Genomic DNA, 17,525 nt, shown 5'->3' on the forward strand with positions numbered 1-17,525 from the left:
TGACTTATTAATTACCTGGGGTAACATAATATCCGTTATCCAATCTCTAATTTGCACCTCTGAGATAAGTGAGAAATTTAAATTCCCAACACAGAATGTCATACTTCAGAAACAACTTTTCTGCAAGTAGTAAAATGATACAGGTATGCATTTTAGAATATCTGAAATCAATATCAATAGGTGTTTTAATTTATTTTTAAGCTTCCTTTTGGCCCAGAGGTTCCATAGGCCTTAAGATAGTCTTGGACCTTATGGACCTTATGGCAAAAAGTGTATTAAAGGGATACTGTCATGGGAAAACATGTTTTTTTTCAAAATGCATCAGTTGATACTCCAGCAGACTTCTGCTCTGAAATCCAATTCTCAAAAGAACAAACTGTTTTTTTATATTCATTTTTGAAATCTGACGTCATGTGACTTGTGTCTGCACTTTAGGGTGGAACTAATTTCTGGCAGGCTGTTATTTCATCTACTTAATGTAACTGAATCAGTCTCAGTGGGACTTGGCTTTTACTATTGAGTGCTGTTTTTAGATCTTCCAGGGAGCTGTTATCTTGTGTTAGGGAGCTGCTATCTGGTTACCTTCACATTGTTCTGTTGTTAGGCTGCTGGGGGGGAAAAGGGGGGGGGGTGATATCACTCCAACTTGCAGTACAGCAGTAAAGAGTGACTGAAGTTTATCAGAGCACAAGTCACATGACTAGGGACAGCTGGGAAACTGACAATATGTCGAGCCCCATGTAAAATTTCAAAATTGAATATAAAAAAATCTGTTTGCTCTTTTGAAAAATCTATTTCAGTACAGAATTCTGCTGGAGCAGCACTATTAACTGACAGTATCCCTTTAAGCTGTTTAACGTATTAATGCTACAATCAGGGCAGCAAAGAAAGCAATATGTAAAAATATGTAAAAAGTTTTAAAGTGTTTTAAGTAACAGCGTGCTCAGAAGAGCACTTGGACCATATTTAATATAATTTTCACTAATAGTTAATATTCCGATTAACATCTGTAGTATGACAGCAAGATACAGAAAATAGGTCTTACCTGTAACACCACTGAACTGTGAGTATTGCTGGTGAAAAACCTAGTGGTCCCGGTTTTTGAGGACTGGAGATGAGCAGACACACCCATATCGTTGTTACCAAGAGAGACTTTCAAATGAGGATCCTCCTCTTCCACCAGAGATCTGATAATGATAAAATGAAAATTTTTTTGTAAAAAGTAACAGATCAACATTAGAAATGACAAATTACAATCAGCTAAAAAGGATATTCTGCATTCTAAAGCATAGATAATGTAGCAATTCATTGTTTACAATATATTTTCCACACTGAAGCATAAAAACAAAAATGAAAATGAAATCTAGAGGATAATGTAACACTTTATATGGCGGAAAGGTGTGTCAAAACAGGGACAAGTGCTAAACCATTTATTTAATATAGTACAGTTTCTCTTACAACGTAATTTCCTCGCCCCACAGCACAGAAAAACAGCTCTTAGATCCAGAAATGTGTTTCTGCCTCAAGGCCAGGGTACTAATAACCAAAGCTGGCTTGAGAACAGAATACACAAGGAAATCTGCATACAATGAATAATTTCTGTAATGCAGCAGATACACTTATCATTACAGCTTTTAAATTATTTTAAAAAGTATTTAAGCTGAAGAGTAAAGGTGGCCATAGACGTAGAGATCCGCTCATTTGGCGCCAAAACAAGACTTTGTTATTAAGGCAGGCCTTGCATCACACAAAATGGCTCCTGTCTCCTTGCTATAATTCTGAGTGTCCAGAACGAAGGAAACAAGATTCAAATAATTTATAGAGTGTATTTAAAGTTTAGTTTACTAACTAAATAGGATTTGGAATATTTTTTTTTTTAAGAAATTAGGTTTTAGATTTAATATTTGAACAAATACAAAGCTCATTGATTTAGTGCACCTCTAATTGGAAGTGCTGAAAAACTGCCCTTTCCTCCATATTATAATTAGGTACTTATAGATTAAAAATGTTCAACTAGTGGCCCAGAGCCTGCACCCACCTCTCAGATCCACCTTCGGTGACACTATGTTTTGTGAACAGTTTTTCAAATGCATCTCATCTTGCAGGCATGTAATTCACAGAGAGTTTTCTGCCTCCTGATAAGGGAGTCATGCCAAAGGGTAATTAAAATGAAAAGTTACAGCGCAGAAGAATATTTATACTGGGGTAGAAAAGGGTGAAAATTGGACAGATACGATTTTACATTAATGGATTAGTCAATTGACCATATGCTGATAAAGATTGAGGAAATGTTTTTCTATACAAGGATGGTCTGAGTGCTGTGTACTGGGTCTAATTCTTTTTGTGGTTGTGTCTAATGAGTTAACCCAGTAGCAACAACATACTTATTTCATTATGGCTAAATATGGCCATTTGTTGAGGAAAATGCGACTGTGGCGACCACCAAAACTTTACTCCTTTACTATACAGTCATGCAACCATTTGCTTTCATTAAAACCAAGCAGTTAAGCTATACTTTAAAACAGATTTTAATAATTTTGAGCTTCAAAAAACACACACTTAACAATAATTATTACCATACAATTATTATTAGTATTAACATGAATTTTTAGAGCACCAACATATTGTGCAGCGCTATCACAGAATGGTCCTCAAATAAGTGGGAATTATGATTGTAAAGGGAATTGACTTCCAGCAATCAACAGCAATCAAAGTGTCCAGTGTGACATAGCCCTTAAGGTAATATATAATTGGTAATCATTCTGATGCACAGAGAATCTGCATTAATAGGACAGTGGGTTTCCCTATGAAGTAAGGTGCATAATAAGCAAATATGAGGGCAGACAGCGACCTAAAAGTGCAGTTGACTTAATATTGTTATATTCAGAAGCATTATGCATATGTACAACATGTAGAGGTATATGCCATAACACTAATAAGAGACAACGACTGAACTATATTTCAGTTGGACAGTGGAAGCCATTATCTGTGCAGCACATATGATGTTTCATATGTTGCCATTGGCAAACTAATTCTTAAAAGTACACACAAATAAGATTTTTTTTTAAAGGAGAAAGGAAAAAGAATAAAACTAGCATCTGTAAGCATATTTTATGCAGGTTTATTCCTTATAGAAGGTGTTGCTCTTCCTTTAAGGATTCCAGCAATGAAAATGTCAGACAGACAGTTTAATAGGGTTGCTAAAAATGAAGCCACAGTACACTCCCTTGAGAGACCCCTATCAGATTAAGCGTGACATAATAGATACTTAGTCTTTTTAGAACAGTCATATGTCCTGAGTTTGCTTGAATGCGCTGCTATTTATGGATAATAATCTGATTAAAAGTAGCCTTCAGTCCAAAAATTATGGTAATTTTGCAATTGCTAAAGTCTACCACCAACTGCAGTGATAAACACAATTCAAAGCAAGAAAGTTCAAACTCCTAGCACAACTACCATGATTCTTAGTCAGCAATTAAGATTAAGCAATTAAGATTTAATTTTGCAACTGTCTAGTTTGGTTAACGCTACTTAACACACAAAGAAAACTCAAATAGTATACAGAGAGGTACAGTTGCACTGCCCTTAAAGGGATTCTGTCATGAATTTTCTGGTGTAGTTTTTAATCCTAAATTACACTGTTTACACTGCAAATAATTTACTCTGCCGTGGGCAGCTTTGGGCCATATTTGTACGTCAGCCTCCATCCAGACTCTCACTACACTGTCCCAACACCACTTTCACTGAGGAAATTGATTTCCGTGGTTATTTATATACTACGGTTACCGCCTTCTGCTGTCATCAAGACCGGGAAGGGGGCGGCTCCAGTTACATCAGGGGCGGCCTTGTGATGTTGGGGGAGTGTGTATGACATCCGGGGGTATGCCAGTTGCTGGTCCGTGATGCTGGGGTTATATTGTGGCAATCGCAGACAGGCCTGGATTTGTGGAAAGGACACCAAGGCCCAGTCCTAAGGCGGCAGATTGGTTCAAAAACACTGGGGATGCGCAGGAAATACAATAGTCTTTTAAACTTCCCATGCTCCAATCCCCACTGTACCGAAAATGTGTGTGATTAAAGGGGAGGGGACAGGGGCGACGAATGACAGCAGGCCTAGGGGCGCCCACTATGTAAATCCTGCCCTGATCGCAGATTGGTCGATCGCTACGTCATTCATTCAGAAAACAAAGAGATGGCAACCCTACTCATGTCTGCTCCACCCCCTCTCTGGTGGCATTACAAATGGGCAGGCTGGGTATGAATATAAAAGTCAATGTGGTGTGGCAGGCTGGGTTGAATTAGAGCAGGTTAGGTTGGTATGGGTAAATATTGTCCCGTGCATCGCTAATGTGTAGCCTCTTTAGTAAGTTGTTTGCTGGTGTAAATTCTAGCATCTTGTGTTTGTATTCCCTTACCCTAAAGTGTTAGCTGTAGTTTTTATTTCACGCACCAACAAATAAAGATACAATCACACGTATAAACACCAAGAAAAAGCCAAACCACCTGCCTCAGAATGCTCCAGTGCCTGCAGCAATATGTCGGCCTGTGTACAGGAACACTTCACTACTGCAAGAAATAAATCTCCAGAAAAAGACTTCCCATTTTTAAACATGATGTTCGCTGCGAATAAATACTCACTGCGATCTAGCTTAACCACAGGAAAATTGCGCAAATAAGCAGCGATCATAATGTTAATTAATGGAAAGTCTTTTTCGGGAGAATTGTCACCCTTGGTGCCAATTATTTAACCGTAGACGGCAAAGCTCCCTGTGTGTAATGGCCCTTAAAAAGAGGGGTGTTTGTTTATAGGTAGATAAGGAGTTCTGAACAAACTGTCCTGTTTATAAGGCTAAAGCCAGACAGGGTTGAAATCGGTCCGCTGAAATACGCAGGCAGAATATCAGGCCCTTAGCTGGCATTAACTTCCTCTGCTGTCTGTTCCCCTTTACTGCTGTGTCAGCTTGGGTGCAGGCAGATGCTGCTGATTACATTGCAGTGGAAAAAAATAAACTAATAGTGTTTTATAAGGACAAAACACAATTATTTTTTTTTTCAAATATACATTTTTTTAAATTAAAAGGATAGGCACACATTTTCAACACCAGTCCTATGCTTATTTTTACCAAAACTGATTTAGGTGTGCGTGGTCCCTTTAACAAAAGCAAGGCAACTTCCGCAGCAGTCAAATGAAGAATTCCAGGTAACTCTACTGCACCACCATAAGGAAAAGCTATTAGTATAACCGATGAAACTTAATACATGCCAAAACCTCATCAATCATGAGTTTCTGGTGGCCATAGTGTCTTCAATACAAACACCCACTGGTTGCCATTAGCCAGGCTACCAAAATCTCCAAATAAAATTGTGAATATGTGTTGATTACCACCCTGCCATTAAGCAATTCAGCTCATTTGCCGGAACAATAACACAGCAAATATTAACTATCATTTCAGAAGATGGATATGTTTTTTTCAAAAAAAGTGTTTGCAGTTTAATCAACATAATTAACAATCCAGGTAAATATATCTGCTCTTGAATATTAAGCAACTGTAGATCCAGTTAACCATTGCTAAAATAGTACATTTATTTCCCTTAATAGTGCAGAGTTTTTAGGTCATGCAAGGTACAAGCTAGTCAGTTTGTGAATTTACTCACTAGTGATATTCAGGTAGGCAAAATAATAGTTCAGCAGCACAAAGAAAAATGTGACATTGCATTTTATTCACTGTAGGGCTACATAAAATAATGGTTCTAGAAGTCTATATAGCAGCTGATTTATAAAATTAGTAGTAAGTGGTAGGGAACTCCTCATACAATGATGGTTATAGCCTATAAACAAAGGCAACATGTCTGGATGTGCATAAACTCAGTTTTTTCCAAATGTAGAGATTGAAAATTTGGAATGTGAATTAAGTTTTATAATGGCTTTTTTTTATAATCTGATAGAATTGCAATACTCTTTTGGGGTTTTTGCATTGTATTTCCATAAAAACTATTTGCATAGCCTGAATAGCAAGATTGTCAGCACTGTGATAAATAGCTTTGCTTTATGTGAGGTAAAGCCATTTACCTCAAAGTTCTTTTGGCTGTCAAGACCCATATTTACTCTGCATCTTGGTATGTATAGCACATGGGAGCTGTTCATGTTTACAGACTATAAATTTCATCTGTTGATGTCTCTTCTTGGTGCCCTGGATGGGGCATAATCAGATGAAAATGTGAGATGAGCCACATCTCCTCCTCACTTCCCCTCACATCTGCTTATTTTGGTTGACTACCAGAATGTACACAAAAAATGCTATCTACTTAGCCATCTGCATGTTGCATTTCCTGACATGACCAGATCACTTCTGACAATGCCGCAACAACATTTCACAATGATTATCTTTTGCTGTGCAAGTCTTTCATATTGTGTCATAAATGAAGCAATACTGAGCTACACAAAATTCCACAGTATTGTTATCTGATATCTGACAACAAAGAGAAATATGGCACAGAAGTCAAAAACTTGTTAAAGGTATGGGACGTGTTATACAGAATGTTTGGGACCTAGGGTTTTCCGGATAAAGGGTATTTCCATAATTTGGATCTTGATACCTTAAGTCTCATAAAAACAATTTAAAAAATTTAGATTGGAAATGAGGAGCGCACTGTGGCAGAGGATATGCCTAACCCTAAAAGGTTTTTAAGTATAATGATATTAAAAAGATGCGGGTTGACAGTGTGGCTCCTTTAAATAATGGTACCAGTATGGTTGTAACAGATACAGAAAAAGCAAATGTGCTAAATCAGTTATTTTCTTCAGTGTATACAATAGAGGAGTCTGAGTTCCCAGACCCACTTTATAGATGCACTCTTGGCTAAGCTCAATCTAGCCTGTGGCTCATTCAGTATAAGGTTCATAAAGCTTTACTAAAAATTAATGTGAAAAAGGTGCCTGGGCCAGATTGAATACACCCTTGGGTTCTAAATGTCACCCTAAATTCAGAACCGATGCTAAGCACCCTGTTCTCGGCTCTTGCTTCTGCCTTTAACAGACGCCTTTCACCTTGGGAGGAGCCCTCGGCTAGTCGGATGCCGCCAGGTCTTATTAAGAGAGGTGCAAAGCAAAGGGTTCTGAACGAGCAAAGGGACACAACAGTAAAGCAGAAGTCTTTTGGCGAGAAGGTCACAGTACAAGGCATAGACAGGAAACAAAGTCAGATAAGGCCAGGGCAGGCAGATTACTAGCGAAGTCAAAACAGGCAAGGGTCAAACCAGGAGATCAATCAGGCAAGATACGGAATAGAGAAGTCAGTTACCAGGCAGGGTCAGGATTTCGGAAGTCAGGATCATCGGAAATAGGCAGGGGTCACAACAGGTAGTCAAATCACAAGATACAGAAACTTTAAACAGCACAGAGGCACCAGGAACTCACAATGAGGAAACCTATAACAGGCAAAGAACACAGCACTGAAGCTCCTTTAAATCCGGCTTGAATTTGGCGCCATGCGCACTGACGTCATGCACCAGCGTGACTGCGCCTTTATGGGGCATGTGCGCCCATAGGAACCAGCGCTGAAGCAGAGGAGCGGTGTGGCGAGTGTCCCCGACGACCCCCACCAGGGTAAGTCATAAAACAAAGAGTTCAGTTTTAGACTGGCCTCTATTTCTATTTTCTCAGACTCGCTTTAATCTGGTATGGCACCTATGGATTGGAGGAAAGCTGATTTAATTCCTATATTTAAAAAGGGATTACGATCTCAGCTTGGCAATTACAGGCCAGTAAGTTTGACATCCATGGTGGGTAAATTACTTGAAGGCTTGTTAAGGGATCACATTCAAAATTTTGTCCTGGTGAATGGCATTATGAGCAGCAATCAACGTGGCTTTATGAAGGATAAGTCATGTCAGACAAATTTGATTGCTTTTTATGATGAGGTAAATATGACGCTGGACAGCGGGGGAGCAGTAGATGTGATCTATTCAGATTTTGCCAAAGCATTTAATACAGTGCCCCACAAATGACTGCTTTTTAAACTAAGGTCTGTTGGGCTTAATTAAGTTGTTTTAACATGGATACGAAACTGGCTACAGGATCAGGTACAGAGGGTGGTTGTTAATGGTACATTCTCTGCTTGGAGTAAGGTTCTTAGTTGGGTCCCTCAGGGCTCTGTGGTGGGCCCACTTTTATTTAACTTGTTCATTACTGACTATGGGGAAGGTAATGTAAGTAATGTATCAGCGTTTGCAGATGACAAAACTATGTAGCCCAATTAATCCCATCCAAGATGTGACATGCTTGCAGCAGGATCTGGGCAGCTAAGTGGCAGATGAGATTCAATGTTGATAAATGTAAAGTCATGCACCTGGGATATAAAATTATGCAAGCCACTTATACTCTTAATGGGGCTGCACTAGGCAAACGATAATGGAAAAGGACCTTGGAGTCCTTGTAGATAATAAACTTGACTATAGCAAGCAATACCAGTCAGCAGCTTCAAGGGTAAACAAGGTTTTGAGCTGAAAGGGGCAAAGATTCACAGGAGGAGGGAGTTATTCTTCCACTGTACAGAGTGCTGGTAAGACCCCATCTAGAATATGCCATGTGGTCTCCAGAGCTCAAACATTTTTGAATTAGAGAGGGTACAGAGAAGGACAACTAAGCTGGTTAAAGGTATGGAAAATCACAGCTACGGTCCAAGTTGGGATTGTTCACGCTGGAGAAGAGGTGCTTAAAGGGGATATGATAACTGTGTATAGATATAAAAGGAAATTGTACAATAAGCTCTCTATTGCTTTATTTACCAGTAGGTTCTTCCAGCTGACAAGAGGGCACCCATTCTGATGAGAAGAAAGGAGGTTCTGGCTAAATATTTAGAAGCAGGAGCTATGAATTCCTTCCCTGAGTCAGTGGTACAGGCTGATACATTAGATAGCTTAAAGAAGGGGTTGGATGGCTTTTTATCAAATGAGGGAATAAAGGGTTATGAAAGATAGCTCATAGCACAGGTTGATCAAGGGACTGGTCCTATTGCCATATTGGAGTCAGAAATGAATTGATTCCCCCTTTGAGGCAAATTGGAGCGGCTTCAGATGGTTTTTTTTTGCCTTCCTCTGGATCAACTAGCAGTTAGGCAGGTTATATATAGACTTAAAAGGCTGAACTTGACGATGTCTTATTTCAACCTAACTTACTATGTTACTATGTAGTTAAACACAATTAAACACACTGGAATTATTCTGCATCCAATAAGGATTAATCATATCTTGGAATCAAGTACAAGAAATAAATGGTTTTATTACTTCAGAGAAAAAGGAAAACATTTTAAGAACTTTGAATTGTTTGATTATAATGAAGTCTATGGGAGATGGCCTTCCTTTAATTCAGAGCTTTTTGGATGATAGGTTTCCTGAAAATAGATCCCATATCTGTACTACAATGTGCAGGGCCGCCATCAGAAATCACAGGGCCCTATACGACAAAATTTCCTGGGGCCCCTGGGCTGAACCCTCCCCGCCGCTCTATCCCTGAGCAGCTCGACCGGGACTTAAACTTCTGTGACCAATAAGGGAAGAGAATGTACAAAAGATGCCTCCACCTGTGCTCCCGCCCTCCCTTCCAAAGTCGGCAGCTCTATGGAAGCAGGGGGTTTAATCAAGTAAGTGCAGCACAGCACGGCCGGGCCCCCTTACCCTTCAGGCCCAGTACAACACTCCCCCATGATGGCGGCCCTGACAATGTGACAAATTATTAGGCATCACAAAATAGCTGTGGTAAACACCTTAGCTCCCTTGGTTGGCAACAAAGTTCACCACATTCAGAACTCCATGAAGTCTGTGACCAACATGCGGAAATAAAACAAAAGGTGTTTTTTAGTATCCCTCAGATGTTCCAAAAACCAAATCCAAATTCTGCCAGGTATGTAAACGACTAGCGTTGCCATTAGAAATATACTAGCGGCCTGCCTATCCTTGCATGATAGGATATACAGTGTGCGGAAAATACTTGTACCAACTGGAAAACAGAACATTTAAAGTGGACCCGTCACCCAGACATGAAAATCTGTATAATAAAAGTCCTTTTTAAATTAAACCTGAAATCCAATTTCTTTTTTTTAATAAAGCATTTATAGCTGTTGTAAACTCATTTAAAAATATCAGCTGTCAATCAAATATTGCCTACCCCACCTCTATGCCTAGGCATAGAGGCGGGGCAAGCAATTACTTTCACTTTCCATTCAGCACTTCCTAGATGTCACCGCTCTCCCCACATTCCCCCAGCTCTCTTAACGATTTAATTGTGTAACCAGTGCATGGTGATGGGCATTGGGTCCCTGTCCCCTGGTGCACAAACAAGATTCTGAGATTATGTAAGGATTGCCTTAATAACAGTGTCCACAAAATGGCTCCTTCCTGGTTGCTATAATTTTGAATTCCCAGACTGATGGAAACAATATTCAAATAATTTACACAGTGTAATTAAAGTTCATTTTGCTTGACTAACATGATAAAATAGGATTTGGAATAATTTTGCTTGGGTGACGGGTCCACTTTAAAGGCTGCAAATGAGTTACCTGTGCAAATGTAGGAAAACCAGGTGGGGAAGAAGATACTACAAGTATAAATTAGTATTACACTACTAAGCCACTGAAACAAACTGACACTTCTCTATGATTAACCTAATGCACAAGCTGGATGTATAAACTGTGTTTAATGACACTGCTTTTCATAAGCAGGGACTAATATAATAAAAGGATAGATGGTGAAAGGAAATACAGGTATGCGACCTGTTATCCAGAATGCTCGGGACCTGGGGTTTTACGGATAACGGACCTTTCCGTAATTTGGATCTTCATACCTTGAGTCTACTAGAAAACTAAGTAAACATTAGTTAAATCCAATAGGCTGTTTTTTGCTTCCAATAAAGTTTAATTATATCATAGTTTGGATCAAATACAAAATACTGTTTTATTATTAAAAAGAAAAAGCAAATCATTATTAAAAATTTGGATTATTTGAATAAAATGGAGTTTATGGGAGATTGCCTTTCTGTAATTCAGAGCTTTCTGGATAACGGATTCCATACCTGTACTACAAGAAAACCTGTTTTGGTCTGGTAACTTAAACTTGGGTAAAAGTTTGTCTTTCACATGATCCCAAACACAAGGCTAAAGAAAACTGCAGCGGCTTAAGAATATTAGCCCAGTCAGAAATAAAAATATCACAGATAACTTTCATTGTAAGACTGAATTGGTCATGGCTCTGAATATCTTTGCTTAGCCCTGCATATGACTAACCAGCCATATATCAGTATGGCCAAAATATAGATTTCACCAACACTCTCACTCCAATTCAGGTTGCACGTAATCACCTAAACAAAACTCATATTCGTCTATGGTTCAAACCAGTTAAGTTCTAATTTTTACAACCAAACATCACAAATGATTATCAATGAGAAATACTACACAAAAAATTTGGTTAGACTTTTTTTTTTTTTTTTAACAACACATTGGCAGTGAAGAATCGTGCGCCCCCCCCCCCCCAAGATAGTCCAAGTTGTTCTCAATCTTCTTTACTGCTGATTCACAGAACCTGGTCTATACGTATACGACTGACTTGAAAAAAACACACACAAAAAAAGTCAGATCATTATTTAATTCATGTTCACATAATGGGACATGAAAACCAGGGCATTTGTCATTGGAACTGATTAATAACCTGTCCTGAGATACTGATAATGTTTGGACTATATCCAATGACCGAAAAGTTTAGTTACTACTGTCCCCAGATGAAAAGAAAAGATGGCCTGATAAAATCCAATATACGAGCTGCTGTGAAGCACTCAGAAAACATGGGTTATATTGGTTATGTTTGTTGAACCTCTGGACTAAAACTGATATTTATGTATATTCTCTGTAACTCAAATGGTAATAAATGGAAACAGAATGCACTAATTCCAGTTCCAGGAGAACAATCCAGTCCATCGGAGTCTGCTGCAAATACTGCTGTTATATTGCACCTGTACTTATTAAACTTTAATACCAAATGTCCAGAAGTCCTCCTTGCGACACAAAGAACTTGTAACTTATGACTATTATAAAGTATGCAAGTCAACATATTAGATGATCAGATTGATTATCAGACCTTCTAATGCTCAATCATTGATCGATCCACATTATGGGTGCAATGTTAGCCTAGAGTGGAACTGAATTTAATCATCTTAGTTTTAAGCTTTAAGGTTCAGAACTTTGTATGGAAAAAGGTTCATTGGTCACTGGTTTCTCAAAATACTGTATATAAAAACTCAATTACATGGCAGTCACATTTAATGACAAAAAGGCCTTCTTTCAAGAAGATACTCAATACTTTATTTGTCCTGAGTTAACATATTTTACCTTCAGTATAAATGCATTTTCCTTCTAATTAAACATCTTTCTGAAGTACGATATAAAAACATAATGAACCCATAGCTCAAAGGTTTCAGAGGCAGTGCTATATAAAATTGGACACAGTGTGATGCAGGAAGGGGAGTCACCCAGAATGAAAAAGCTGATTAATATCTGAGCTGTCTAACATGTGTTCTTCCAGGTGCTGTGAAGTCTAAGAGATTTCACAGTACCATTTAATACATTAAAAAAAAAAAAACATACATTTGGACCCCTGGGAGACAAAAAGTGAAAACATAAATTGGTTATTGCAAATTGTCATAATATGGAAATTGTGATTTTATATAGAACATTCTTAGAATGTGTCTGCCATAAGAATAGTAGCCTGGGACAAATGACAAATTATTTGTGACAGTCTAGACAGGCACAACGACTACCTTAGGCTTATGTCAAATGATTTTTCCCTAATTTTTGCTATAATACTTTCGTAATGTCATTTGTAATAACCCATGTAGCACAATTAGCTATCTACAAGTAATTTCTTAAATTATAATGCCAATCAAGTAAATATACAAACAAAACGTAGTCAGTACATGGTGCTCATAACCTGCCTATACAGTATATGTATTCTGTAATATTTGTTACTTTTATTAAAGAATTTGTTGATAAGAGTGATAGACTGGAGAAACTGCACAGTGATAGTAGTTTGTAAGGTAAGCTAGAAATGGTTATTTTATACCCTTAACATGGGATATGAACAATGGAAGTTCAAATCTGTTTTACTACATATTGTTAAGGTATTGTATTAAAATAGCAATAGAGAAAGTCAGCCGCAACATTAAAGATTAAGTAAGTCTTTGCCATGCAGAATATATGGGCAGAATAAAATCAACACTATTATGGTCGCATTTCCAAATATCTGTTTTTTTCATAGATGCACGACAGTCCTAAAGAATTAATGCTTTCATCCTGGAAGAGCAATTTCAGTTGAAAACAGTGCAAAATTATACAGCCAAAAATAATAACAAGCATGCAAATTACCTATTGAAAAAACGGTTTATATATTACATTGAAATCATTTTGAAAACTATTGACAACATACAAACTGAAAACATGCAAAATATAAAATGCATGGTGCACATGTACATGCTGTATAGAAGGTCGATAAGATCCCTTAACCTCATCACATTTTATAAATCATGATTCAACATGATTTATCAATGATTGCTACACACTACACAGACTGGAATTATGGTTTGCCAAAGGAAAAAATAAAATAAAAAAAGAAACCATAATATTTAATTATGATCATGATAGGGTTCCATCTTATACAATCAGGTTAGACACTCAAGGTACCAATGTAGGCAAACTTATGTATAGACTACTAATCTTAAGGCTGGACCTTTTTCCAATACAGAATACCCAGTAACTGAAATGAATAACTAATATTGTGACACTTGATGAATTGTTCGATTTAGAATGTGCACAAAATGTAACGTTTGGATAAGGCTATGCTTGTTCCTTTACATAAAGAAAGATCTTGCATAGAAAGCATGACAATGTGTTACAAAACGCTGCTGGGGTATTCTCTTGAATGAAAAGCCCACCTTAGGCATCCGCATGTCTCTCACTTACATGTATGCTGGAGAAAGCAACGATGACCTGGATGTTTTAAGCACAGGAACGGGGAATTTCCAGATAGCAGGAGAGCTCGTTTTCCATTTCAATGGCATGTTGTCACCACGGTACTACAATAACAGTAAACAGCGTTTCCATAACAGACTACCAACTAGGACTTCCATCCCACACACACTACTGACATAGCAGTGGAGGCTGCTGCTCAGCAAACAAGCAAATGATTCTGCCAATGCCCTCGAACCGATGCTTCCAATCTGTAAAATAGGGTTGCCAGGCATCGCCTTTTAAATCCGGCTGTCCCCTAAAGCGTTATGATGAGTCTATCGTTTTACCTCAACAATAGTGCCACCTCGTTAGAAAAGCGTTGACTGCAGTGGATGGTAGGAAGGAGGAAAAAAAAAAGTGGGAAAAAAAACTGCACTGCAAACAGCAGGACAATGCAGCTGTATTTCTGAGCAGCTAAAATGATACCAAAGGAAAATACACTGAAATCAATTGGAACACTTATTATTCTGCAACGGACACTGCAGCACTTTCATCCGGCACCTAAAGCCCTTGCCTAATTTCTAGCCATTCAAGGGGAGTAGATAAAGAGGATTTGCAGAGAATAAAACATACCTACTCAGAATACACTTGTCATCCTCTGAACATTCTTCTTTTGAGCTGCAACAATACAAATGGGATATAAATCTCAGCATAGCCTTGGGCCAGGGCTAGTTAGTGATCAGTGGCTAAATTCAGCAGCCTGTCTTCTTCTGGAGCAAGCTCTGGTCAAACAATGCAAGACTGCCATTATGAAAGGGACGAAAGCAGACCAAAAAAAAAAAAAAATCAGTCCCATTTAATCCTTCACTGGAATGGAAAAATACAAAGCAGAATGGCTGCACATTTCTGCATGTGCCCTTAATAAAATGAGATAGTGTTGGCTGCCATTTCCCTATTCATTCTCCCATGCCGGAAGAGTGAAATCGCGCACGGTAAACATGCTGTGGATTCAGCGATATCTCACTGTCTTCTGCAGTAGTGAAGCACAGAGAAGCGTGCTCCTAATAGCAGTCCTTGTAGGGACGCTATCAACAATCTAATTCAATGCTTTCCCCTCCCCCTGAACAGATCACAAATTGCCTAAAGTACTGACAGAGAAGCCAGCCGTGCAGGTGTCCATCTGGGACAAGTCTGCGCTTCTCGGCTCTGTGTGTGACCTCAAGAGGCTGCTGACTGACAATAAGACTTCAAACTGGGAGCACAACATAAATTGAGATTCAGAATGGACGGTGAACACACTCTCACACGCACAAAGGAACACCTTGATCATTTACAATGATTTACAATGATTAGCTGCTGCAATGAAATCTGCCTATTTATAAAGCAGACACCTACATTAAAGCGGAAGCACACCAAAATACCATTTAGCATGAGCAATAACTGATAAAGTCATTGCTCTAATTATTATTTTTGCCCCGTAATACTTGGGCTTGTGTCACCTAAATGGACGATAACACTTAAGCGCAACCCCTTTGAACAATTATGCTAAAAGACTAGCAAAAGGGTGTTGTTGGCTAAATAATGAAAGACTAGAGAGCAGCTAGGACTCCCGGATACCTTTATGACTCCAGTACATTTTTTGCCAAAATGTATAATTTTCTACAGTTGCATAGAAATATTTGTTCTGCAGGTACCATCGAAAACCACGTGCAGTATCAGTGCACATAATGAACTAGTGGTTAGAACACAGCAAGCAATGAAACCTACAGGCAACCCACAGTTATGAGTCTCGGCTTGATATGGTTTAGCAACAAAGATTTTGAGAAATACAGGTATGGGATCTGTTATCTGGAAATCCATTAACCAGAAAGCTCTGAATTACAGAAAGCCTGTCTCCCATAGACTCCATTTTATTCAAATAATTTACATTTTTAAAGATGCTTTCCTTTTTCTCTGTGATAATAAAACAGTACCTTGTATGTGATCCAAACTAAGATATAACTAATCCTCATTGGAAGCAATTGGGTTGATTTCATGTTTTTTTTTTGAAAATTCTGTTTTTATTGCTTTTTCAACAAACATACATCCACATCCTGAGTACATCAGTTGTAACAGCATCCATTCGCTAACAGTTATGCAAATCGACAGAGAATATCAAGTACAAAGCATATGTCAGAAATATACCGTAGACACAAATTGAACCAGAAGCCTTTACATAGAATGGAGAAATGCAGAATACCTGGATGTCAACTATCATACAAAGAAAATAAAATAACATAATACCCATCAGTATTGTTTGAGTTATTATTCCACCATTATTTCCCTGGCTAACTTGGGGTGGGGGTGGGGTAAATTAGGGAGGAAGGGGGTTGTGGGTTCCCTGGGAATCAGTTAAATAACAGTCTAGGGCAGGTAGGTGCTCAGTGATCCAGGGTGACCAGATTTTCTTAAATTTGTTTGGGCAACCTCTCTGTAAATATAATAGCTGGTATGGAGGGACAGCATCATTGACCATCTGTATCCAATGGAGTTTTTGAGGGGGGTGGGCTGATTTCCACCTCATAGCAATGAGTCTTTTTGCCTGTATAAACAGGAAATTAAGGAGAGTCTGCTCAGCAATGGTAGGGGCAGTGTCCTCAACTTGGTTTAATAGTACAGTTTCAGGGTTCAAAGGGACAATAAGCGCTAGGACGAGACTTATTTCCTCTATCACTTTTCCCCAAAACCTCCTTATTTTTGGGCAGAGCCACACCATGTGTATGAAATTCGCTGGGGACTGGGAGCACTTAGGACAAACGTCAGGTACATTAGGGTTCATGAAATGGAGTCTATGGGGTGTCAAATAGGTCCTATGAAGATATCGAAACTAAATCATTTTATCTTTAGAGCTAACAAGCTTCGAACTATGTGATTCTAAAATATCCGCCCACATATCAGTGGTGAGCTGCGGAACGTCCTGTAGCCATTTGTTATACAATTTGTTAAGTACAGGCTCTTTAGGGGTATTCAAAAGAGCATAAAATTGGGAAACTGGTTTAGGAAGGTCTGGATTAAATGCTAGGACTTCAATTTTTTGGGGTGAAGTGTGTGGGTGAACTAGTCCGAACTGTGTGTTTATGGCCTGGCGCAATTGCAAAAATCGGAAAAACATCTTATTAGGCAAGTTGAAGGTAAGTTTTAGCTCGTCAAAAGTCAGCAATTCGCCCCGTGCCATGACTTGCCCTAGGTATTTAATGTTATACCGGGCCCAGATTGTAGGGTCTGGTATAGTCCGTAATTGGGGGAGTTGTGGATTAAACCAAAGAGGCTGGTTAGGCGAGTATTGATTTTCCTGTTTGGGAGAAAGTTGTAAGGCAATTTTCCAAGTTCGGACCGTGGCTGTCATTAATGGAGTGGGAGACTCATAGTCTTTGGTGCCCCGGTACAACATATTTTTAAGAGCTTCATAAGAGCCAGCTATTTGAGCCTCTAGATTAGTAGTGGCATTCTGAGTGGAGGGGACTATCCACCACCAGGCAGTAACCAGTTTAGTGG

The 17,525-nt window shown here is 38.7% G+C and overlaps 1 protein-coding gene across 4 annotated transcripts in view; it reads right to left on the reverse strand.

The window, feature by feature from the left end:
- klhl13.L (kelch like family member 13 L homeolog) overlaps positions 1–17,525 on the reverse strand; it is a 52,886-nt gene that overhangs the window by 26,400 nt on the left and 8,961 nt on the right. Inside the window, exons 1-3 of one of the 4 annotated variants that reach the window (XM_041572046.1) lie at positions 14,625–14,713; positions 14,004–14,116; positions 1,046–1,187 (exon numbers count right to left, since the gene is read on the reverse strand). In XM_041572046.1, the coding sequence (XP_041427980.1) occupies positions 1,046–1,187; positions 14,004–14,101 (240 nt within the window). In that variant the 5' untranslated portion in view covers positions 14,102–14,116; positions 14,625–14,713. 4 annotated transcript variants of the gene reach the window in all.

This window comes from Xenopus laevis, chromosome 8L, assembly GCF_017654675.1.
Source record: "Xenopus laevis strain J_2021 chromosome 8L, Xenopus_laevis_v10.1, whole genome shotgun sequence".
NCBI lineage: Eukaryota > Metazoa > Chordata > Amphibia > Anura > Pipidae > Xenopus > Xenopus laevis.